Raw genomic sequence first — 24,209 nt, 5'->3', positions numbered from 1 at the left:
AGAGCCCGAAAAAAACAACCTTCTTCAGGTTGATTATGTGTGCAATCACTAAATAAAACAAGGATAAACCCCTTAATTATCAAGAGTCAAAGATTGAGGCTACATATTTCGTCCTAAGGTGGTAACATATGTTTCCCATTAGACGTGTGACACATCCACATCAATCCTAACAACAAACACGTGTCATCTCAACCGGGTCACGGGCAAAACCCGCCCGGCCCGCTTTCCCAAAATCATAAAGTGGCAGTTCCCTATTTCACACCGGCCAAACCTGTCCCATATATAAATTAAAAACCAGACACAAGTTTTGGGATTTTCTTTCTAGAAAAACCAAACTCCGAGTTCCCAAGTTTTCTGTCTTCCTCGGTTCCTATATTATTCTTTTCTTGTTCCCAAGTTTCCCGGCGACCAAGGCCAAACCAGGTGGCGCGTGCATTACATAGCCCGTTTATCTTGGAAGTTCTTTTTTATCGTCAAAGAGCCTGACTTTAATTTGAAAGGTGCGCTTACATCGTCCCTGGTGCTGTTGCTCTTATTTGGAATCTTGTTTCTTGTTCTGGGTATGTTTGAAGTTCCATAAAGTTTCAATCTTTATGTCGTAATTTGGTTTTAGTGATTCATGTTTTGTATGTGAATTTGGGTTTGTTTTGAACTTTTGATTGGTGAAGTTTGGAAAGTTCAGATTTTTATGATGGGGTTGTGATGGGATTTGAATGTGGTTTTATGAGTTTAGATCATCTGTGATAGAGCTTATGAGGACTATGGTTTATACTGTTTGGCAGGTTAGGTTTGTAGGAGCAAGGAGAGTGGTGTGGAATGTTTTACAATCACATGGCAAAATTGAACCTTGATCAGGATGTTGTTCGTTGGGGGCTGCATCAGCTGTTGGATTGCACTCTTTCAAACGATTGTTCTCGAAGTACTGTTACTGGATACCAATGGGACTCTAGTCAAGTGGAGTGCGTGAGTGAAGGTTATGTTGAGCCTTGTAATGTGGAGAATGATGAGGTTTTGGCTCGCGCTTTACAAGAGGAGTTATCTAGACTTGCAAAGGAAGAGGCAGCCGGACTTTCTAGTTATGGTGATGCGCCTTTGCAAGTGTCGATTCTTGCACAGGATTGGCTCGTTCCTTCGAGCAGACACAGTGGTGCTGGTATGGGAAAAGATGGACATTTTTGATAAGTTCAGTTGCTTGTATTGTGTATTTGTTGAACTTGTTGTGATTAATTGCTGCACTGCAGGGCTCGAAAACGTTCAGGATGCTGTGAATGATTTTAGCAGTAAGATGGACACCAATGAATATTGTCATCAAGAAAATGAGGGGGATGGTTTTAGGAGAAATGGAAGCGGGGAAGCATATGAAAATAGTGAAGGAGGGCACTTGATGAATGGGGAATACATGTCGCGTCCGATGGACATTACAGATGAATATGCTCTTGATGGTGAAGTAGGGAGAAGACTGAATCAGATGGTTCCTGTTCCGGTAAGTATAATCTTTATAAATTACAAAAAAGGGATTAACACAGTACAGACAGTGTATAACAATCTGCTGGCATGTTTCGTATCCACTGCTTTTGCTTATTGTCATGACTTATGTTCAGTCTTAGATCCCTTTCTTTCTCCATAAAAAAAAAAAAGAATTAATCGAACAGTATCATGTGGTGACTGGTGAGGTACATCAAGCAATATGAGAAGCGGAGTTACTTATGTAAATGATTTAGCAACTAACAAACTAAATGTCTTAAGAATATGTGCAAAAGTAACGCTGCAAGCTTATAGACTGAGCACAGCTCACCCCAGCCTGTGTGGTAGTAAGGAAAGTCTCAGCCTCTGTCAGCACAGACTAGAAGTTCATATCTTAAGTTGGTCAGTCTCTTATATGAGTTGGGATGAGTGGACATAGATCAGATGTGTATTTGTCCATTTTCCAATTTCTCTGAGATATTTTATATTTTTATTTTTTGCTTCTAGTTTCTAGTTTCTATGATGCTATCAATTGGAAAATGTTAATTGTCTTCTTTTTCAACAAATGCAGCATATCCCGAAAACAAATGAGAAAATACCCACAGTTGATGAAGAGATATCAGATCATGAGAGGCTTATTGAAAGGTGCTATGTTATTTCTACTATCTCATTATTTACAGGGATTTTTGTGAAATCCTTCGTGTATTCAATCTATTTGTGTTTTTAAGTACACATCCAGTTTGTTAAACTACGGCTAAAAATTGAGTTAAGTCTGTTTGTGGTGATGGATGGACCACATACTTGGAAGTTAGACTTGTTTTTGGGATTTTATTCTATTCATAGATTATCATCTTAAATTCTTAATACTCTGAAAGTTTAAATAAAACTTTTCTTCGTAAGATAGTAATAATTTGTTTTAGGGTGATCATGTTATTCTCTGTGGCATGCAGTCAAAGGTGGGGACATCATTTCTAGTTACATTCTCTAATAGTTGCTGTCAAAAAAAAATTGAGATGGATCCATTCAGTGCTCCTTTTTGCTTGTTGTCTGTTTATATAGAATTGGTCTGCAGTGCTTCACTTCTGATGCATTTTCTTCTTTTCTATTTCTTTTACTAGACTAAAGTTGTATGACTTGGTGGAGTGTAAGATTGTGGGAGATGGGAACTGTCAGGTTGGTGCTTGTTTGAGTTTTTAGGTCTGTTACTTGTAATAGTGAGTTTCCACCTATATATTTGAGAGTTTCTCTTTATTGGTCTGTTTCCAGTTTCGTGCTTTATCAGATCAACTATACCGTTCTTCTGAATACCACAGCCTTGTAAGAGATCAAATTATTCAACAGGTTGGTTGGTATTTCAATACGTGGAAGTGATTTACTTTATGAAATTATATTGTTATTTTATTTTGTATCATAGTCTGATGTTTGAATAACGATTGATTTCTCAGCTTAAGAATCACCCAGAGATGTATGATGGTTATGTTCCAATGGGTTATGTTGATTACATTAAAAAAATGAGCAAGTATGTGCCCATCTTTGTATCCTTTATTTTTTTGTCCTATATCTTTCAATTAGTTTTTTGCTTACCCTTTTCTGTTTGACGTCAATAAATTAGGAGTGGTGAATGGGGTGACCATGTCACGTTGCAGGCTGCTGCAGATTCGGTATGAGACACTTTTTTTGCTAGTTTCTTCTGTTAAAAAATAACACTTTTTCATTTAGGCTGCTATGATCAAACTTATTAGAAGGCCCAACTTCGTAAGAAAAATGACACAATTCTTGGCTCTTAAGTTTGTAACTTATTTTCTCATTTATGATGAGATGTTAAGCAATTTTAACTCCTGTTTCTTTTTTTAAGTGCTATAAGTGTGCACCACAACCGTCTATTATAAGTTAGCATGTCGTACTTGCTTAGTTCTGTTATTGATACTGATATGTCCACTACTTTATTGCAGTATGGTGTCAAGATATTTGTTATCACTTCTTTCAAGGATACATGCTATATTGAGATTCTTCCACATGTTTCAAATTCTAGTAGAGGTAACTGTTTATCGAAGTTATAATACTCTCAAAGTTAGGTTGTTGCCGTTCTCCATTGTCACACATACTTATAATTTACTTTGTGCAGTTATCTGCTTGAGCTTTTGGGCTGAGGTGCACTATAATTCTATCTATCCTGAAGGAGGTAAATGAATAACTGGTCTTATGTAAGGTATCAGCAAGATTCTGGGTATTGACCTAATTATCTTCCTCTTGTTTTTGATTTGTCATCAGAACTTCCTCCGCCTAACTTACAGAAAAAGAAGCATTGGTGGAACTTTTGAGCACAAAGTAAATGAAATGGTGGAACTGCGGAAGTGACGAACCCTTGTTTGACACAGACTCACTATCTGTTTGAGGAGGTTTCAATTGAAATCTTCGGCTCCCAGGATCAGAGGCTGAAAGCTGTTGCTCGTTCAACGTTAGGAATTGGCTTATCCAATTGGACGTAGTTCCCTGATTTGTCCTTTTTGCACAGATAGCCGATACCCTCACTGCTAAAGTTTCACGTACAGTAAATAGTTTCCATTCTTTGATTTTTTGAGTTCTTTTACTTATCTTACCTCTGATTTAGATCATTTGTCATTCTTTTTTTTTTGTACATAAACAGTTTCCACAAGCTATAGATTTCCTAGTTCTTGGCTTCTTGCTGTCCATTAGGGGTGGACAAACTGACCCGAAAACCGAAAAAAACCAGACTCGAACCCAAACCGAACCCGAAAAAACCGAAACCCGAATAAAACCGAACTGAAAATAAAAAAACCGAACCGAACCGAATCTGTTTGGGTTGGGTTTTGGGTTCAGTCCCTTAGAAACCGAACCGATCCGAAAAACCCGAAGTCAATGGTCAACGTTACAAAACGACATCATTTTGTCATATTTATAATTTTACATTATTATTATTTTTTAAATAAAAAATAGTGTAGTCGGCCTCATAGCCTCACCTAATTTCTAACTTAATTGACCTAATGTATAAGAGGCGTATTATTTAGCCGTCTTGCTTCCTTCATATAGTCGCTTCATAATGTGATAGTTTTATTTTAAACTTAATATAAAGGTTATGATATATTAGTTGACACTTAGGCAATCGCCAACTCTAATTCGAAATATGGTCAATCGACACCATCAGATGTGATCGTTATATATATCTAGGGACCACGTAAAAATTTCATCCATTTTGGACATGGTTTGACCATTCGTACCTACGGTTAACTAAAAAAGAGGCGTTTTGACATATTGAAACCCCATTGACCGGGGTTTTGCCAAATAGATTTATTTTGTGCGACCGCGCACGATAGGTAATAAAAATTAGGTGATTTCAGATATGCAAACAACTTTCGGCGTTCGCATATTTGTAATAGGTCCTCCCTTAGGGCATAATAGTGGTGTTTTCGATTTACAGAAAATTCCCACGGTCAAATGAGGTCTGAATTGGATGATATTTTTATAGGGTCACTAAATATATATACCGATCACATCAGCTGGTGTCGATCGATCCCTATAAATTTTCTTCATATAGTCGCTTCATAATGCGATAGTTTTATTTTAAACCTAATATAAAGGTTATGATACATTAGTTGACACTTAGGTGATCATCAACTCTAATTCGAAATATGGTCGATCGACACCAGCAGATATGATCGGTATATATATTTAGGGACCCCGTAAAAATTTCGTCCGTTTTGGACATGGTTTGACCGTTCGGGCTTACGGTCAACCAAAAAAAAGACGTTTTCACATAATAAAACCTCATTGACCGGGGTTTTGCCAAATAGATTTCTTCAGTGCGACCGCGCACGATAGGTAACAAAAATTAGTTGACTTCAAATATGCAAACGGCTTTCGGCGTTCGCATTTTTGTAATAGGTCATCCCTTAGGGCATAATAGTGGTCTTTTCGATTTACCGAAAATTCCGACGGTCAAATGAGGTCTGAACTTGATGAAATTTTTATAGGGTCACTAAATATATATACCGATCACATCAGCTGGTGTCGATTGATCCCTATAAGTTTTATTCATATAGTCGCTTCATAATGCGATAGTTTTATTTTAAACCTAATATAAAGGTTATGATACATTAGTTGACACTTAGGTGATCGTCAACTCTAATTCGAAATATGGTCGATCGACACCAGTAGATGTGATCGGTATATATATTTAGGCACCCCGTAAAAATTTCGTCCATTTTGGACATGGTTTGATCGTTCATACCTACGGTCAACCAAAAAAGAGGCATTTTCACATAATAAAACCTCATTGACTGGGGTTTTGCCAAATAGATTTCTTCAGTGCGACCACACACGATATGTAACAAAAATTAGGTGACTCCAGATATGTAAATGGCTTACGGAGTTCGCATCTTTGTAATGAATCCTCCCTTAGGGCATAATAGTGGTGTTTTCAATTTACCGAAAATTCCAACGGTTAAATGAGGTCTGAATTGGATGAAATTTGTATAGGGTCACTAAATATATATACCGATCACATCAGCTGGTGTCGATCGACCCCTAGAAGTTTTCTTCATATAGTCGTTTCATAATGCGATAGTTTTATTTTAAACCTAATATAAAGGTTATGATGCATTAGTTGACACTTAGGTGATCGTCAACTCTAATTCGAAATATGGTCGATCGACACCAGCAGATGTGATCGGTATATATATTTAGGGACCCCGTAAAAATTTCGTCCGTTTTGGACATGATTTGACTGTTCGGACTTACGGTCAACCAAAAAAGAGGTGTTTTCACATAATAAAACCTCATTGACCGGGGTTTTGCCAAATAGATTTCTTCAGTGCGACCGCGCACGATAGGTAACAAAATTAGTTGACTTCAAATATGCAAACGGCTTTCGGCGTTCGCATCTTTGTAATGGATCCTCCCTTAGGGCATAATAGTGGTTTTCAATTTACCGAAAATTCTGACGGTCAAATGAGGTCTGAATTAGATGAATTAATATATATATATATAATATTACGTATTTTACATACGGATAAAACCGAAAAAAAACCGAACCGAACCGAACCGTACGGGTTGGGTTGGGTTGTGGGTTACAGTCTCTAAAATAGAAAAACCGAACCGAACCGAACCGTACGGGTTGGGTTGGGTTGTGGGTTACAGTCTCTAAAATAGAAAAACCGAACCGAACCGAACCGAATTTAAAATTTGGGTTGGGTTATGGGTTTTGTCCAAAACCGAACCGAATGGACCCGTGTCCACCCCTACTGTCCATTACTTGCTTCTTCTTTTTTATAATTTGGGAAATGCATAAGACGTGGTTTTATTACTATCTTAAGTTTATTTGACCAAAGAAAAATCTCTAGGTAGCTCTCAGAGTAAAGATTGTCAGCCTTGACTTTTCCATGACCACATTGTGATTGGCCTATAAGCACGGACACGTGCTATGGGCACCGTATTGTGTGTCGGATACGGACACGTTCGGATACGCAAACTAACTTTGGACACGGTCCGGACACGCACCAACTCATAATAAAAGTGAAAATGTTTATGGTGAGATTCGAACCTTGGTCATTCAAGGCACTCAAATAAGAATGTTTGTGATGAGATTCAGACCTTAGTTATCCAAGGTACTTATCAAGTCTTTAGTCATTCTAACAAGTTATGTTTTCATCATTTTAATACACACTTTGATATATATATATATATATATATATATATAAAATTCTAAATACTTTCAAATTTATAAATTATTTTTTAAATAAATAAATATATATATATATATATATATATTTAAAATAATATTTAATTAACGTGTCCACTACGTTTCCGTGTCTAAAAAAATTTATATATGCCGTGTCTATATATTGAATCGTGTCCGTGTCCGTGCTACTTAGGTGATGGCCATCTAGAAGCTGACTTTTTCGATAATTTTTTTTCCTTTGATAACAAACTTTTTCGATTAGTACAAGCAGATTCTGTATCTATTTTGTCTTCTATTACGAATACTCCTATTATCCCTATAAACTGTAGTTGATCAAAAGGCATTTGTAGGGGACAATGGTAAGGACCTGCTTCATATTCGAATATGCATAAATGAATTGCATCTATTTCACTAGTACTGTAAACTTGCTGGATGTCTGCCTTCTGATTGTGCCGTCGTCACTTGACCAAACGGATCATCATAGTTCCAAGCTCAAGCCAGGCCATCTCTTCAGTTATAATAGGAGAATTCATAGGGATGAACTAGTTGATCAAAAGGCAGTTGTGGGAGAAAATGGTAAGGACCTGCTTCATTGACGAACATGCATAAATGAATTGTACTAATGTCACTAGTTCTAAAAACTTGGCTATCTAATCTGTGTATAAATTTGCAAATACAGTTCTTTGCTAGATTTCTGCCTCTCGTTGTGCTGTCATCACTTGACCTTGACTAAATCGGATCCCCATAGTTCCAATCTCAAGCCACGTCACCTCTTAATATTTGAGATAAACACACCCACCTTTTCAAAATCCTAAACATGGTAGGAATGAGATAACGCATTTTGCTAAGAGCAGAACGAATCAGTTTAATGTTCTCGTGCGTTTTAACAACGTTAACTCTTGCAATGTAATACGTTGGTCACTACATTTGGTGGAAAACTGGAAGCACTAGCTGACTGGGTGATCAAATATATATCTACCAACTGTGTTTTGAAGTAGACAAAGTAGTCCCATAATTTAGCTCCCGTTAACATTAGTTGATAGCTAGACTGCTTATTAGTGCATACCTTAACAAAGCAATCCCCTAAAAGGGGTAGGTAATTGAGAACCTGAGTAGGTTTCCAAACTACATAAGAAGGTAAGCTACCCAGTACCACTTCTCCACACTACCTCAGCTAGATTTTATCAAACATTTAGAACTTCGTGGCCTCATCAACCTATAAATACCCTTCATCCTTCCCTCAACTCAAACATCAAACACAGATTCATATCCTTATTTTTCAACCAATATGGCAGGTTTCAAACATTGTTCTCTATTATCTATCATGGTAGTAGCATTGTGTTTGTCAAGCACTGACATGAGCTTCGCCGCCCGGCACTTGTTACAGACTTCAATCCCATCGATTCCGATTCCTAAGGGCTTCCCTCCACTACCTTCATTGCCTTCAACACTGCCTATGCCAACTGCATTGCCCCCATTGCCAACTCTGCCAAAACCCACATCACAAATCCCATCTCTGCCAAACACCCAAATGCCATCTCTCCCTAATCCAACATTGCCAAACCTTCCCACTGCTCCCAAGTTCATTCTACCTCCCCTTCCAGCCACTACATTCCCTACCTTCCCCACTACAATTCCTTCACTTCCCACCATTCCGACCACAATTCCCTCTATTCCGTCCCTCTCACCTCCATCAAATTAAACAGCTTCCTAGTCCTACTTATATATCACGGAACCTGTGCAGCGGTTCTGCATTTCAGTGTCTACTGTTACAGGATTGAGCTAGTCTATACACTTTATGTTGTCTCGTGGAATTTGCATCTTGAAGCATCGATTCTAGATGCATCTGTTGTAGTATTTTGATCATTTCCCTTGTGTACTATTTTTGTTATTTCTGCTGCCTTATGCTTTGTGTTATATACAGATTGTTTTTCTGGACTTCTCTTATATTTCATTCCTAGTTGGTGGCGGTTATCATATCATCTATATACACTGAGCATCATGAGCACTAACAAACCAAACCATTCATTCAAGCAATGACTAGTAGTTACAAATTTGTTTGTGAAAACAAAAAAAACATGCTATGCTAGAACACGAAAGTTATTATCCCCTCAAGAATCAAATTGCTCTTCACCCATTCTGAAGATGGTTCAGAATCAATTTGGTTCATATAATGCATAGACAATCGTTATAAAAACTCTGACCTCGTTGGTGAGACAAACTTAGGTTCCCTCTTGAACTTTGTTGCAGATCTGCAAGTATATGTTAACTGCAAGAACCTGCAACTGGATATAACTTATAAGCTTCTAATCCGGTAAAAAATTTCTCAAACTTCAAAACGAGTAGTAGACGAGAAAGTTGATGTATATTTACACTATATTACGTTCTCAGAGTTGAAGACCCTACTATACATGAATACTCCCCTATTATTTACCCTCTTTTTCAAATCGAAGTGCAGTTAACCATTTACACTTAAAAAAGATATAGAAATTTACTCCCAAAGTCCAAGGACAGTCTTATATAATAGACCTTCCTTCTCCAGACAGCTAGAATGGTCCTCCATGTGATGTCTTCATGGTCCAATTAAAAACAGCTTTGCCAAAACTATACAATAGGAGGAGAATGTACCCAAAATTGTATGGCAGGAGACTCTGGATATCATGCTTATTCACATCTATAACTTCTCTGTATTATTGAGGTCGATGCGGCAAACTTGCTATGGTCACTGTCCACGTTAGCTGTACAAAAGGTGCATACTTATTGATGGTGGCTAGAGGAAAAATGCCTGCCATGCTCCAAAATTGGGATGATCAGGAAGAAGACACTGAGGATGACAATCCTATGCGCCTTTCTGCATATAATGTGGATTATAACTATTGTAAGCAGTTGTTAAACGTTGCAAATCTGTAGCAGAAAGAATGAAAATGGAAATAAGGCTTCCTCACCTCCTGTTGCGATGAGTTTCTCGACACGGGAAACAATATGTTTACCATAAGTGTACTTCTTTAAGGCAGTCAAATGAACCTTAATGCGAGAAACAATCAACTCAAGACTGTGATCATCACAGGTCTCAAGAACCTTCTGGACAACGTAGTTTCCGAAAGGATCTTTCATCATAGCCTGCATATATTAGTAAACGTGGTTAGATACTTAGACGTATGAATATGGCACACAATACTTTGGCTAGGTGTTGACACAATACAATAACTTGCATCTCATCGTTCTTTTGAATTAAAACACGTCAGTAAATCTGTTATACACAAGTTCAATAATCTGACTAGGCTTGATGAGACAATAAAAAAAAAGTTAGTAAATCATTCTTTCATAAGGGATTTTACTAACACAGTGAAACAGGTTGATTCAATTATTCTCAAAAGTAACTGGGTGATTTCCAAATCAATTTCGATCTCTAATAAAGTGACTTATGTTCTGCAGAAAAGATAAACAAAAACAAAATTTTAAATTTAACACAATTAGTCATAGCACAGACCTGCAACGGCTCATTTTCATCAGTGGAACCTAGCATCTCTTTTACCAATAACTGGCGCTCCTCAGGACTCCCAAAAGTCAAGCACTTTTCCACAACATTAGAAGCAAACTTCTGCTGACTCATCTTTACAATTTGTCCAGCAAGCTTGTGAATAATTGCAGACCGTTCATGCGGTTTACCATGTTCAAGGACATGCTACCAAATAGAGGTTTATATCAGGTACAGACAGTTGGTGAAGTTACACAAAGTATTAGTACAGACATATCGTACATAGTATTGGCTTCTGCGAATAATTAATCAAAGAAAAATTAATCACATAGAGCAGCATCCACTTATCTGTCAATGTTCATAAACCTCTCAGCCAGATGACTGGAGGAACATGTCATATTAGATGACTTAACAAGATGCAAGCAAACATTTAGAAACAATCCAAATATATCTATTAAAATGAAAAACTTGTAGGTCAACCATGTGGTTGATCATTCCAAAAGCTTGGAATACCTGAATAACATAATTTCCATACTGATCCTGGGCCAGAATGCATACTGATTGCATGACTTCATCCATGATAAGTTCTTGCGTCTTTAAGTCACCACAATGTTCCAAAACCCTCTAAAGGCATACAGATACACTAGTAAATAGTAAAATAAAGAATATCCCTACGTACTAAAGAACAAGAATGTAAACAACTAACCTGTATGACGCGACACCCATAAGGATGGGTGGACATCGTCACAACTTGCCCATAGAATGATGAAATGAGGAACTGAATTTGATCTTGAGGGACACATTCTATACACTTCTGAATGACATGATTCCCATTTTGATCACGGACACATTTCATGACTGAACCATCGAGTTCTGACACCATTTGAGCCTGCTGATCCATGTCAACTACTTCCAAGGCCTATTGGCAAAAGTTATTGCATTAGTCTCCCAATATGGTGAATTGTATACCATACTGAAACATTTCTTATCCATAAACTTGCATTCATCTTTCAACATCCAAGAAAGATACTCATCGATTCTGCCAATGGCACATGACAATGAAGCAAGTGCGATAAAAACATATGTTATGATATATATCATCAAAGGCATGCAAATTCTGAAACCTAGAAATGCATTATGTAACGGCATAAAGAGAAATAAGACCAAGAATTGAAAAAAAAATCACCTTCTGAATGACTCTACAACCATACATTTGCAGACTGAGAGGCAAAACGTGCCCAGTAAGTTGGCTCGTCAATTCTTTTCTTTGGCTTTCTGTACCATGCTCAAAGAACTGCAATTTTCACAGAAAGATATTAATAAATTGAATGCAAGGAAGGATCTTGAAACTTTTAATACAATGCTTATACCTTCTGTATGACATAATTTCCAAATACATCAGTCATCAAGGTACGAGCATGAGGAATAATCTCAGGAAATATTTTTATTTTTTCATCCACAGTGGCGGTTTCGAGTTTCTGCTGGATAAAGCGACTTCCATACTGATCGGTACTGCATTTTGAACACAAGATAAGAAGCAAGAAAAATGCCACAAAAAAATAAAAAACAGATAATAAGATAATATACAATGAAACAAAGCACTATACTACCTGAATGGAACTACGTGATCAACAATATCTGCAAGTTCAAAAGACTTATTCTTGTTGTTCTTGAACTCTTCTAATAAGGATGATGATGGTGTTGATGATGCGTGTCTTCCTTCCAAGTCATTTCCAACATCAGAGTGCCAGGTGCCAACTGATGCTGCCATTGAACTTCTCATCATAGAATTAAAGCGGGAAATCTTCTCATTCTGAAACATTGAGCTTCCAGAACCAAAAGAGTTTGCCACTGAGATTCCTGGATATGTCATGCCAAGACCATATGATGGATTCCCAAAATAACCATGATTAAACCCCCCAGATTTATTTAGAAGGGGCATTTCGTACTGTTGCTTCCGTTGAGCTTGAGCAAGTATTGCTTTGAGGTATGCTTTCTGAATCCCCTCTAATTCTCCATGTAAAGTGCCAAAGTTATTTTTACCCAGAGAATAACCACTTGGACTAGCCAGAGCATGTCTTGCATAAATATTTTTTTGCAGTAACTGAATGTGCGACGGGTCCACATAGGAAGAATGAAGGCCATGATCAACTTTGTTCCTTAATCTGTTCATACTTTGGCTATCACCACTACCAGTAAACCCTGTTGCAATGAAATACAAACCAAAAGAAGATTTATGGGATAACTAACTATACAACTACGGTTCTAGGATGCTTTTTTTATATAGAATGCAGAAATAGATTCAGAAACAATAAGAAATACCTGTATCAATATGACTGTTCAACTTCTGATTTACAGGATAGGCCCCAGAGGCATGACCATCAAAGTCGATTCCTGGAGTATTTGCACCCTGGTAATGAGCATTCAACCCTTCAAAAGTTTCAAGTCCAAAAGAACTCTCGTTTGAGTAAAGACTAGGAGAAGAAGTTCTTCTACGAAAATTAACATGCTCATGTGGTGCATTACGGTTTGTTAGAATCCCATTTTTATTTGCTAAATGAGCATAATTTGCATTAAGGGAGAAAGTTTCAGCATTAAACTTCTCAATGAGTTGCTGCTGCAGTCTCTGGTTCTGACTGTTTGGTGTGTTGAACAGAAAATCACGCTGATTATCCAGGTCTCGGCGAAGCTGAGACTGAAGTCGACTATCTTCATCTGCAGATCTAACTTTTGAGAGGCTTAAGCCAGATAAATCTGTTGTCATACTGTGCAACTCAGTCATGGCAGATGAATTGTCACTGTGGATGTCGGAACCACCAGCATTAGGAAACACTCCTCCCACATGAGGAGGAAGACCAGAACTTCCAAATAATTGTGGATCAGGAGTTCTGCTTCTTGACAAAGGACCTCCACCAGATGAAAATGAATGAGAAACTGGGGCAACATGGTTCTGCATTCCTATCAGGCCATGTGGAGCTGCTCCGGTGTGCATCACTTCTATGGAATCCACTCCATTGCACAACCCTACTTGATGTGGATTAGCAATGCCGGTTGGATTGATACCATCGCCAAAAGCATTACGACTTGATGGTCTTGACAAGGAACCTAACAACAAAGCTGGTTGATCAATTCCTTCCTGCAAAACATGTCATATATCAATGTAATAGGACACCAAGATAAAAGGCGAAGCACTTCATCACAAAATTGTACATGCCAATCTTTCCTACACGATTACCTGTAGAATGTCAGCAAAACTCTTTCTCCTTGCACCAAGTCCGTTTGTCGAGAATCCAGTCAAATTATTCGAATTTCTATCAAGCCACTCAGACGATGCTTGTCTATGCATGCTACTCCTATTGACATTTCTCAATTTGATCAAATCATTCTCTGCCTTCTGTGCAGAAAGCCCCAGCTGCATGGAAAACAACGACTTATCTCCATCGTCAACAAAATTGTTCCTCCTCCAATCCCCATTGCCTTCAAAAGAAGGCCCACTCTGAAACCTCTGTGCAACACGCCAGTCCTCTCTAGACAACAATGGGGGAGGCAATCTTGGGTTGATATTATCATGTGAATAATAGTACGAAAGGTAAGCAGGATGTGAACGAATCTCATCTTCAGACAAGTCCCCATTGTTACTACCAATTCTGCTACTCATATCCCTATCCATAAAATCATTGTTCCTAAACAAACTACCCACAGCACTCAGCGATCCCTCAACAGTTGGCGGTGCACTGCCACTCCTATACATATTCAAATCCCTATCCCTATGAATGGCGTGCTGATTGCGATGCTCCCTTAGAATCAGCTCAAGCTCACTCTGCAATACATCCTCTAAATTCCCATTAGAACCTCGTACATTGTGATCCAGGGTGGGTAAGATAGATATCTTTCCCCCAGTAGCCATCTCCAAAACTCTAATCCATCAAAAAGAGGGCAAAAATCAACAAACATTAAACTTTTAGGCTGAAAAGGCCTAAACTGATATAATCAATTCCAACTTTAAATATCTCCAACTAATTACAGTTTCAAGACATGACAAGCTCGGCTCAAGAAACATTAAAATCTCCAATTTTGTTAATGGAAGGATCCAAAAAAATGCTGATCATTGCGTTTAGCATCAAAATTTTGAAAGAATTGGAACCACAAATTGCGTACCTTTACAGTGATGACAAATCCTCACATCAATCAATATCAACGAAATAAAGACCAGATCTTCTGCTAGCTGCATCATCAAGTAAAAGAATCAAACCAAAAGAAATCGATAAGGGAAGAACCGTACAACACATAAATAAATGCAAATATTGTAACTCGTTGTCATATTCAGGAATTGAAAATATATTGGTAAAGTCAAAACTCCATTGTCGTCGCAGAAACTTACGTCGTGGAAATCAGGGCTTCAATATTCGTGTATGTACAATCAAAAGAATATGTATTTATGTATGTATGTGTAAAAAGAAAAGCTATTGAAAGCTTTTCTAGAATTGAAAATCTAGGCGAACGGATTCCGGAGAGGGTTATAATTTTACAGGGGGAAAAAGAGAGACGGAGGAAGAGGGAGCTAAAGCTTAAGGGAAGAAGAAGAAGGTTTGGGGATGATTAGATCGTGTGGGGCTGATGCTATTCTTCGAGATGGCCTCTTTTAAGAGAGAGAGAGAGAGAGAGAGAGTGGGGACGACGAAGGGAAAGAGTGGGAATCTGAGCCGGTTGATCGGAAATGGACGGTGATGGGTCCTGGGGGAAGGAGTACGTTCACTACGTTGCATGGGAGTTGGAGCAAATAAAAATTTTGTTTGGGTTTTGAAATATTACTCATGACCTCATCTGGCTCATCATATAGTTGATGAAACATATTCCAAGAGATATACATCTATCAGTACATTTTGTTTATGAAAGTAGACTAGCTTTAGCCGCTCTCGATGAAAGTAAACTACTTCGTACAACAATAGAAATAACTATAGCGGCCATGAAATTAATCTACCTCTATATGAAGCTAATTAATCTCCAAGTAACAATTTTCGTAGACTGTCGGTGTTTATGTTCAAAACTCGTGAAAACTAAAAACAATTAGTTCAAGATAACATGAACAAATACTAAGCTTAGATCATATGATCCCCACGGTGTTAATTGTCATAGAAGTCGCCGAGTGCCTGAAAATAGTAGTAGTTTAAACAGTGATCAGTATAAGAGATTGTTAGCGACATCAGCTTGTTATGATTTAGACGCTGCAGTTGTTCTGGACTTCTGGTTTCAATGCCTTCATTTATTCTCTAAACCAACCCCCAGTTAAACACAACACACACTGCGCATTGCATCTGCACACGTATGTGATGCATTCGTCTTCTATAAAAACAGCTAACATAACAACTCCGTTATTGGTAGGCATCGGATATTTGCATCACAATCAAACTAGGATTGATGTTGTTCTCAAGTCTGACTTCATGGTGAATTCATATTCCGACATGCTGAGCTAAAGGGTTAGTTTATAAGATTCATAATTACAACGACGATAGAATCAGTAAGAAGCTTCAAATGATATACCTTTGAACATAAGTCCATATTGCAACAGAGAACGAAGGACTATGTGAGTCCAATAAAACAACCCTTTCATCCAGATGGATAATATAATAGCTATACATATGCCTTAGAAATAAATGAGGAATTGAATCACAGCTCAAGGTAGTGATCGTCATAAAAGGAAGACAAAGTCATGTTTATCATTCACCCATCATTCCTTTACTTACCCATTCTAATGTTAAATGAAAAGATCTACTACTACATTTTTAACAATCACTGAGTTCAGACTTCAAAATTTAAGGGTACGAAATTGAAGTAATGAGAGCTTTCTGCACATGGTTGACCTTTAAAAGAAGGCTTACTACTCTCAGCTCTATATTTATGGCTCACCCTGTTAAAGCGGTAAAATGCATTGCTAGCTAGTCTTTCAGGCATGAATTTCACCCATTTGAATTTACACAAACACTGACATTGTACTTGCAGAGAAAGGCTGCAGCATACATTACAAAAGAAAAGTCATGGTTATGCAGTTTAAGGAATGTCATCTAGCTAGGCCAAGGAAACTTCTAGCAAACTTCAGAAAGCAGGAACTTGACAAAACAAGATAACCATTTTCAATTCATTGTCATCCCTAAAACTGGTACATTTACAAATTTGATGTATGTGTGAATAGAAGGTACAAAAATGTGTATTTGATATTGCCTGTAATACTAAACCTTATGTGCTCTTGCCAGTTTCAATCATTGCACGAACTTCATTAATCACTAAGTATGCTTTGCCATGACCACCAATTACTTCAGCTTGTTTCTTGCCATCTTTCCACAGCTGCAATATTATAATCCTCATTATTAAAGAAAAGGAAATTGGAAAGGCAGAAGAAACATCCCTAGTTTCTCAAAGATAACTTATCCATGTGGAATTTACCTGTACAGTAGGCATCTTCTGCAGAGATGTGAAAGTCCACCATGTAAAAATGCAAGGGACAGAACCATTAATCAATACTCATGCTTATACATATGGTAGAAGCAAGGCAGAGTATAATAGGAATGACAAAGTTTTAATAATTCCCACGGTTGTATTATTATCAAAGACACAGAATTCAGAAACCCATCATGGACTGAAGCTCAAAATATAAAGATGGTTTCAAAACTCATATAGCTTTTCACATAACCTTAAAAACATAACATCAGTTCAATATGCCAAACAATTTAGAAACAAGACCTTTTATATACTCCAACCTCACAAAATAACTTTGTTGCTACTAGCATCCTCAAAAACACCAACTTATATCTTGCATAGGTAAGATCCAGAGTACAAACTAATTTAGACTAACATATACTATCAAGGCCGTTATTATTTCTCCAAATAGTTGTATAAGAGAATGATTACATGAGGAAACACATTTGTTATTTGAAAACATCGATATCTCATATTTAGTAAGGCACTAAACAAGAAGTGTATATATATATATATATTTCAAGTGTGATAAAAACTTACAGTGACTTCAGCTCGGGCAACAAGCTTGTGTGGAACTGAATTGACATCAACACTGTAGAACACCAATCTACAGAAATTCAATTTAGATATAAATTTAGAGTTCTAACCAGAAAAACATCATACTCTTAATTACCACAGCAAACACATAGATTATACATGGACAGATGAGTACAGAACTAACATGTACATGCACAAAACTATGCCAAATAAGGAAGGGGAAGCGGTCAAAAAAGAAAGAGAAAAAGGAAGGGGAATCTAACAAACAAAAGTACAGATAGGATAGCCTTGTTGAATTTGTGCACATATTTTTTCTGGTATTAAATAGAAATCTAGTGTATCATAGAATGAAATTCAAAATAACTTCTACAGACTGTACATAGAGACCAGACAAGGAGATATCTTAGGGAGATCATCATAACGAGTCAAAGAGAGTACCAAGAATATTGTCCTTTTCTTTCTAGAATCAACAAGGCCAGATACCATCAGGTCAAGCATCTCATTAAAGTCTCAAGCTTATGTTTTGACAAACTAAATTAGAACGTAGTTTAAGTTGACGCAGAATCCACAACACACAGATTAGAACACCTTCAATACAATGAAACATCAATGTTCTGAACCTCCAAGCTGACATTGGCTATAACATTACAACAAAGCTCAATAACTCTCAACAGTACCTTGGATAGTACTCGGCCGCCAACTTCTCCAGTTTCGGCTTCAAATATATGCATTTCCTGCACCAGCTTGCCACCCTACATATCCATAAACCCATTTCAACAACACAACTTTCATTTTGAAATAACAAAACGCAGCATTAAACGAACTGAAACAAATCAAACTACTGAATGTAAATAAATCACAACTGAAGCATTAAACCCTACATTACCAACAGAACTCCGAACAAAACCCCCCCAAAAAGCTTGAAACTTTGAACTTAATCCATAAACCCAAAACCAATTATCAAGAACCCAATAAAACCAAGAAACTCACCAAACGACGACCAACGCTTGCCGGAGCTGCTGGGCCTCGGCGGCGACCTGATCGAACTGGGCCTCGCTGCAAATGGGCGCGAGGTTGATCGACACCGGCGAGTCATCGAGCTCCCGCAGCGACCCTTCTGGGCTCAAAGCCCTAATCGGCCCCCGGATTTCGTCGAATTTACGGGAAATGGCCACCGGATTTGAGCCCGGAGAGTCCCAATTTGGCAACCGGAATCCAAAGATTGAAACTTTGATTTGCGAAGCAGAAAGGGTTTGGGAGTCACGTGACGGGTCACGTGTTCTCAGGTACCGGAGAGAAGGGTACGTCACGGACATTTCTGACCGGAGAAACAGAGAGAGAGAAGGACAGAATATTTGTTTTTGGGGTCTCCGATATTTGCTGCGAAGAAAAGGTCGAGAGTTTAGAGAATGGTGGTGGGACCCACTGAGGCTCAGTCAAATTTGCTGACTTGGGGTCAGCGCGCGCGCATCTGAACGTCAGACGACAGTTTCAACTAAAAACAGAGGGGTAATATTGTCTTTTCTTAACGTACTTATCACCTCCGGCGGGTCTCCCGGGATATCCTGCGCATTTCCCAATCCATCTTAAAATGTGGTGCATCTGGAAACGTTAGGAAACGCTATAACTGGTCGGAAGCGAGCTAATAATACGTTGAGAAAATACATTTGTACCCATAAGTAGGTATAAAAGCCGAGAAATAAAATAGAGAAAGGTATAACGGCGTCTTGTTTAGTTTCGTTTGTTACAAAATTGAATATTTCCAAATGATTGTAGAATTTGCTTGCTTTGATGTTAGCCGTTTAGTTGGAGGTCCGAAGATGTGTGAGATTTGATAGAATTGTTATTGTTTTTTTTTTTTTTTACGATTAGAAGTTGATTATTTGCGAGTTTAAATTTTGAGTCATGTTGTCAAATCGAGTACCGCATAACACAATATCAAATTGAGTACCGCACAACGCGATGGCAAGGCTTAGCAAGTGTAATATAGATTATAGATGGAGACAATGAAAATAGGGATTTTACATCTTTTCTTTCTAGGTGTACGGATTTCACCAAACTTTAAAATCATTATAGTTAATGCAAACAATGAAAATGTGGATGGGGGATAGTCACTACAAGAAAAAAAAAGTAACTTTAATTAGATATCGATGTAACTCAATGTTGACTCTCACGGTGTTCTTGCAAATGACTCTTGCGACTGTGGGACGCAGAATCATGGTGTCTCTCACTGTCTTACAAAGTAGACCTTCAGCTGCTTAAACTCTGTATGATTTTAGTTACGGCTGAATATGTTCCGACGACAGATGCTATGACACCTACTATAATTATTATGATACAAAGTATCATCTGCAAATGGAAAGAACAGAAGCACATTTCAAACCAATGAAGCAAGGAGAGTATCTATAATCAATTGGAGCTAGGTAAGAGATTTTGATCACATGAAATTGATGGAAGCATTTGTGTTTGTCCACAAAAGTAAGTAACACATTTACCTGAAAACGAGTGACTCTTCCTTTGAGGATGCTCAGATAACAAGCACAAGGGAGTATCAAGGCCTGCAGTAAAAATAGTTGGCTAGTAAGAAGAGTCATTGCTACTAGAACAGACAAGCAGGTTAGATTGCAAACTGCAAACAGATTTCGACTTACAACAAGCATTGTGAACAAAGATCCGATCAACGACAACATGAGACCTGCCACAAAATTGAAGCAATAAAGAGGTGTAAAAACACTTTGTACTGATGGAATAGGCCAATGAAGATTAATGTGCTAGGGAGATTTACCAAAGAATGGTATACAAAGACCGACGACCAGGGTCGAGATCACCAACCCTGTTCTAATAAAGAAAGAGTACATGAGGGACTTGTCTGATGGTACCAGCTCCTCCAGACTCATTGCAACAGGAGATATAGTTAATGCATATGTGATTCTAATTAAGGAGAAACATATATAGTTTTTTGCAATATTTTCGATTTTTATTGTCTGTCTGATAAATATTTCATTTTTAGTTTGTCATGCCTGTTATTAGTAAAGCTCAAGGCTTGTGTTGTTTTCTTTTTCCTGATCTACTGAAGTTTTATACGTGCTTGTGCATGTATGTGTGCCTGTGTGTGCATCAGTTAACATACATTGTCTCCATAACTTGCAAAAACAAAGGATATTTGGTGAATGGGTTCACTACCTGCAGAAACACATAAAGAACAGATTTTATGTTAGCAACCACTACTTTTTCTCTCAATACACACAACAAAAACATCCACAGCAACAAGTGTTATTAGCATATACCGTACTCCACACAGCGATCTTTGAGGCAACCAAGTCCTGAGGCATGTTGAGAGTGAACTGTGACGATGTTGCTTCTCCAAACATTGTGTAACCGACGACAGCAACTCCAGCATACATGAAAGTACATATGCAAAAGCTACATGAAAAATAATAAATTTATTAAAATAATAAAATGATGAAAATAGTATTTCCACAGGTGGATTATTTGCTACTTTACCATGTTAAAAGAATTGCAGGGTATTGGTTTGGTTTTTCCAATGAAGTATAAATGTTTGGGAATACAGCGTGACCTGAGTAGCAGAAACCATAGAGACCCATAGCAACAGGAAGAGTTGCAAGGTTCAGGGGAGTCCCTTTGCTCTCAAAGCCAACATCATCTACTAGACCAACCCAAAACAAGCAAAGCACTACCAAAATGGTGGCAACGACTCCGCCAGCTAAAAACCAACAGAAGCATAATGTCAGAACTTTCAAAAGAATCAGAGGCTAGTTGGAGAGTATCAAATTGGTTAGTTAAAACTCACCTGATATATAGCTAAGAACACTGAGGTCTCGAAGCCAAACAGTTGGCAGAACAGCAAGGGTGGTCAAAATTGCAAACAAAACATGCGGTTTTAACTCAAATCCACCCAAGTTCATGTGTGCATGTGGGAATAGCGAAGACAAGTTGTCACCCTCCAAAATTATATATTCTATGCAAGAAGCCTGAAAGGAGATACAAATTCATAATAGGTGATATGTGCATTCAGAATGAACTTAAGACACTTGAATTAAAATATGATATATATGCAAAATCATCAAGTTTGTAAATTGAGTACTGAATGAGGTGAATAGGTGATTGCATCTACAGCAAAATTTGAAACTGGTAACCATGCCAAGACACAGAACAACCATAGGCACCTCGGCATTGCATTACATGTATCAAGGATGCATTTGTTAGAAACACTAATACCAAAAAACATCAGATCCGAAATGTTTGATAAGGGACAAGAGTCGATCAACCAGATCAAGATGTGGCACCAGCCAATATAAGGGTTGGTTCCACTTCCATTTATTTTTTTTATCTCACATTGCTTTCTTTTGCAAACCGTAGTAAATTTGTTAAATATGACGCATACTTTTTATCCAAAGCAATAAGGAAAATACTCACTCAGTCAAGCCAGCTCTACTTACATATAATTCCACGTATAGTATTATCTGCAGGCATAGAAAGAGTTCTGAATTAAACACTGAAATCTGGGAAGTACTTCTAAATTATATTTAGGTAAATGCGTATGTAACTTTTAGATTAACAGTTGAAGAACGTAATACATTCAGTAAATGCACATTGCTCTACAAACTACATAGGACTTTTGCAGTAATTGATACTCAAAGCCAGCTTACCGAGATGGCAATGCGGCCTGGGGTACCAAATGCAGCTTGGCCAATGTCCGGGTAAGTCTGAAGTCCAGGTTGACTATCCAAGCAGTAACGCAGAAGCAATCCAGTATAGAATGACAGCACTGCAAAAATAAGCAAAATGGAAAGGCCAATCCATCCTCCTTCTTTGATTGCATATGGTGTTGAAAGAATTCCCACACCACAAAGAACATTGATACCTGAATCAATAGAATCTTTGAGAAAATCCTGATCAAGTGAGGGTAACTTCTTAGTCGTAAAGGTTATACGTACAGTTATTTGGCACAGCCGCACAGTATAGACAAGTAAAATAGCTAGGCTGCCTAGGCACCATGAAAGTTTGTTCCAAGTTGTATCTTTTCATGTGGACCATGTGATATGATGTTTTAAGCCACCACTGAAGTCATGTGAAATTATAAAAATTCAAGTTTGCTTCTTTGTTTGAATGCCCATAATTGAAGTCAATAAGAGGGTATGGACAAAGCAATGAGCTATTTTCTGCACAACACAAACTATAATATTCCTCTATCTAAAGTGAAGTAATCTGTTTCTTAGTTTTGGAAGTATTCTGGTTGTTATATTTCATACATCATACCAATGTGGGATGTCGGAGTATGCAGGCATTAGCTAAATTGGATGCATCTACATGCAGGTGTATATATGGACATTATTAGCATCAGATATATCAAGCTCAAAATCTCAGATTGGTGAGTAAATTACACAGAAGGTTTCAAAGCTATCCAGTGGTTGTTATAGGACACAAAAATTATTATTGCAGTAAATGTGAGCCTGCAGTGAAGAATAACTAATAACATGTCTCATACTTACCATTAACCACAGCTTGAGCAAATGAGCTGTGACGAGACATTGGATGATGATCATAAGAAATCCTGGACTTATCATCTTTTCTTATTGAAGACCTCCTTGAAGGAACTGCTGAGTGTAAAGAATGAGAACTTGGTCTCTCCTGCTGTTGCTGTTGTTGTTCTCCAAAGGTAGGTACCGGAGGTTTTGCCAAAAATGGTAATGTCTCAGGAGTGTGCCTTCTCGTTACTGATGACGAAAGAAATGATGAGGAAAGAAATGAGCTTCCTAATCTTGACAATGGAGTACCTAGAAACCCAATGCTAGGGGATGGTACACTAGTATACAGGTCAATGGATTGCCTGAAACAGTCATCAAGAAATAGTAAGTATTTGGAGCTTAAGATACATAGAACTTTATCCAACAGTAGGCGATCATTACACAAAAGCAACAACACTGGCAGATCTCACTTTTCCAAAACAAGGAAGTGATCAAAGAAAAAATGCTCGTCAGTTGATCAAAGAAAAGACCTAAGTTTAACCATTCTCACTTTCCATCTACAGGAAAAACGACATTTAATAAGTTCTTCTAGCCTCAATGATCCAATATGTCAAAGCCAGCCAAACGTTGAAGTACTCCTAAAGCTTAGAGATACCAACTGAATATAGGCTCTAATACCTTCATGGAATACATTGTTTGATTACTATTCTAAGCAAGATTTCAATCATTTATCATCATCAAATCAAATCAAACAAACAAAAACACCATAAAAGTTAGCATCCTATTCCTACAAAACTTATCAGCATAATACTGAAAACTCATGGACAATTATAGGACCAGAAAAGAAATTTCAAGGAGCAAAAGAACAGAGAGAGATTCAGAACCTGTAACTCTGAGGCCATTGCGTATTGTAAGAACTAGGCTCAAACTGCTGCTGCCGGTGCTGCTCGGCTTCTGAACCTGAAAAATCAGAATCATTCCCATCTTCTATGTGTCTATTGTCCCTCTCCTCATCATCATCATCTTCACTTTCAATGTAAAAACTGCGGTCCGACACCGAGTTCTTCAT

At 37.8% G+C, this 24,209-nt stretch overlaps 4 protein-coding genes across 6 annotated transcripts; 1 reads left to right on the top strand and 3 right to left on the bottom strand.

The window, feature by feature from the left end:
• Positions 1-337: 337 nt before the first annotated feature.
• LOC126802364 (OVARIAN TUMOR DOMAIN-containing deubiquitinating enzyme 12) lies at positions 338-4,079 on the top strand. Of its 2 annotated transcripts, none has more exons than XM_050529982.1 (11): positions 338-500; positions 783-1,153; positions 1,242-1,483; positions 2,036-2,109; positions 2,583-2,637; positions 2,731-2,805; positions 2,910-2,983; positions 3,077-3,125; positions 3,417-3,501; positions 3,590-3,646; positions 3,736-4,079. In XM_050529982.1, exons 2-11 carry the CDS (start codon positions 817-819, stop codon positions 3,783-3,785), a joined length of 1,098 nt encoding a protein of 365 aa, XP_050385939.1. In that variant the 5' UTR covers positions 338-500; positions 783-816; the 3' UTR covers positions 3,786-4,079. The 2 variants fall into 2 exon arrangements, with proteins under 2 accessions (XP_050385939.1, XP_050385938.1); XM_050529981.1 differs by having other exon boundaries at positions 338-560.
• Positions 4,080-9,291: 5,212 nt separating this feature from the next.
• On the bottom strand, positions 9,292-15,212 carry LOC126801452 (pumilio homolog 4). Its single transcript, XM_050528803.1, has 12 exons — positions 15,022-15,212; positions 14,799-14,865; positions 13,876-14,557; positions 12,963-13,776; positions 12,251-12,842; positions 12,011-12,152; positions 11,827-11,934; positions 11,347-11,559; positions 11,154-11,264; positions 10,653-10,847; positions 10,108-10,282; positions 9,292-10,013 (listed from the first exon to the last, which is right to left on the bottom strand). Exons 3-12 carry the CDS (start codon positions 14,545-14,547, stop codon positions 9,973-9,975), a joined length of 3,063 nt encoding a protein of 1,020 aa, XP_050384760.1. The 5' UTR covers positions 14,548-14,557; positions 14,799-14,865; positions 15,022-15,212; the 3' UTR covers positions 9,292-9,972.
• A 1,125-nt stretch (positions 15,213-16,337) lies between these two features.
• LOC126802636 (thioredoxin-like 3-2, chloroplastic) lies at positions 16,338-19,052 on the bottom strand. Of its 2 annotated transcripts, XM_050530287.1 has the most exons (6): positions 18,642-19,052; positions 18,329-18,403; positions 17,655-17,721; positions 17,082-17,099; positions 16,874-16,982; positions 16,338-16,647 (listed from the first exon to the last, which is right to left on the bottom strand). In XM_050530287.1, exons 1-5 carry the CDS (start codon positions 18,965-18,967, stop codon positions 16,875-16,877), a joined length of 594 nt encoding a protein of 197 aa, XP_050386244.1. In that variant the 5' UTR covers positions 18,968-19,052; the 3' UTR covers positions 16,338-16,647; position 16,874. The 2 variants fall into 2 exon arrangements, with proteins under 2 accessions (XP_050386244.1, XP_050386243.1); XM_050530286.1 differs by lacking the exon at positions 16,338-16,647 and having other exon boundaries at positions 16,656-16,982.
• A 725-nt stretch (positions 19,053-19,777) lies between these two features.
• On the bottom strand, positions 19,778-24,209 carry LOC126802694 (amino acid transporter AVT1C-like). The gene is made up of 12 exons (XM_050530362.1): positions 24,025-24,209; positions 23,165-23,502; positions 22,322-22,536; positions 22,112-22,135; positions 21,463-21,643; positions 21,156-21,375; positions 20,939-21,074; positions 20,815-20,834; positions 20,437-20,576; positions 20,303-20,346; positions 20,147-20,209; positions 19,778-20,000 (listed from the first exon to the last, which is right to left on the bottom strand). The coding sequence occupies exons 1-12, from the start codon at positions 24,207-24,209 to the stop codon at positions 19,902-19,904; spliced, it is 1,665 nt and encodes a 554-aa protein (XP_050386319.1). The 3' UTR covers positions 19,778-19,901.

Source organism: Argentina anserina, chromosome 7 (genome assembly GCF_933775445.1).
Source record: "Argentina anserina chromosome 7, drPotAnse1.1, whole genome shotgun sequence".
In the NCBI taxonomy this organism is placed as follows: Eukaryota; Viridiplantae; Streptophyta; class Magnoliopsida; order Rosales; family Rosaceae; genus Argentina; species Argentina anserina.
The sequence above is the reverse complement of the archived record's forward strand: the minus strand, read 5'-3'. Positions and strand labels throughout refer to the sequence as shown.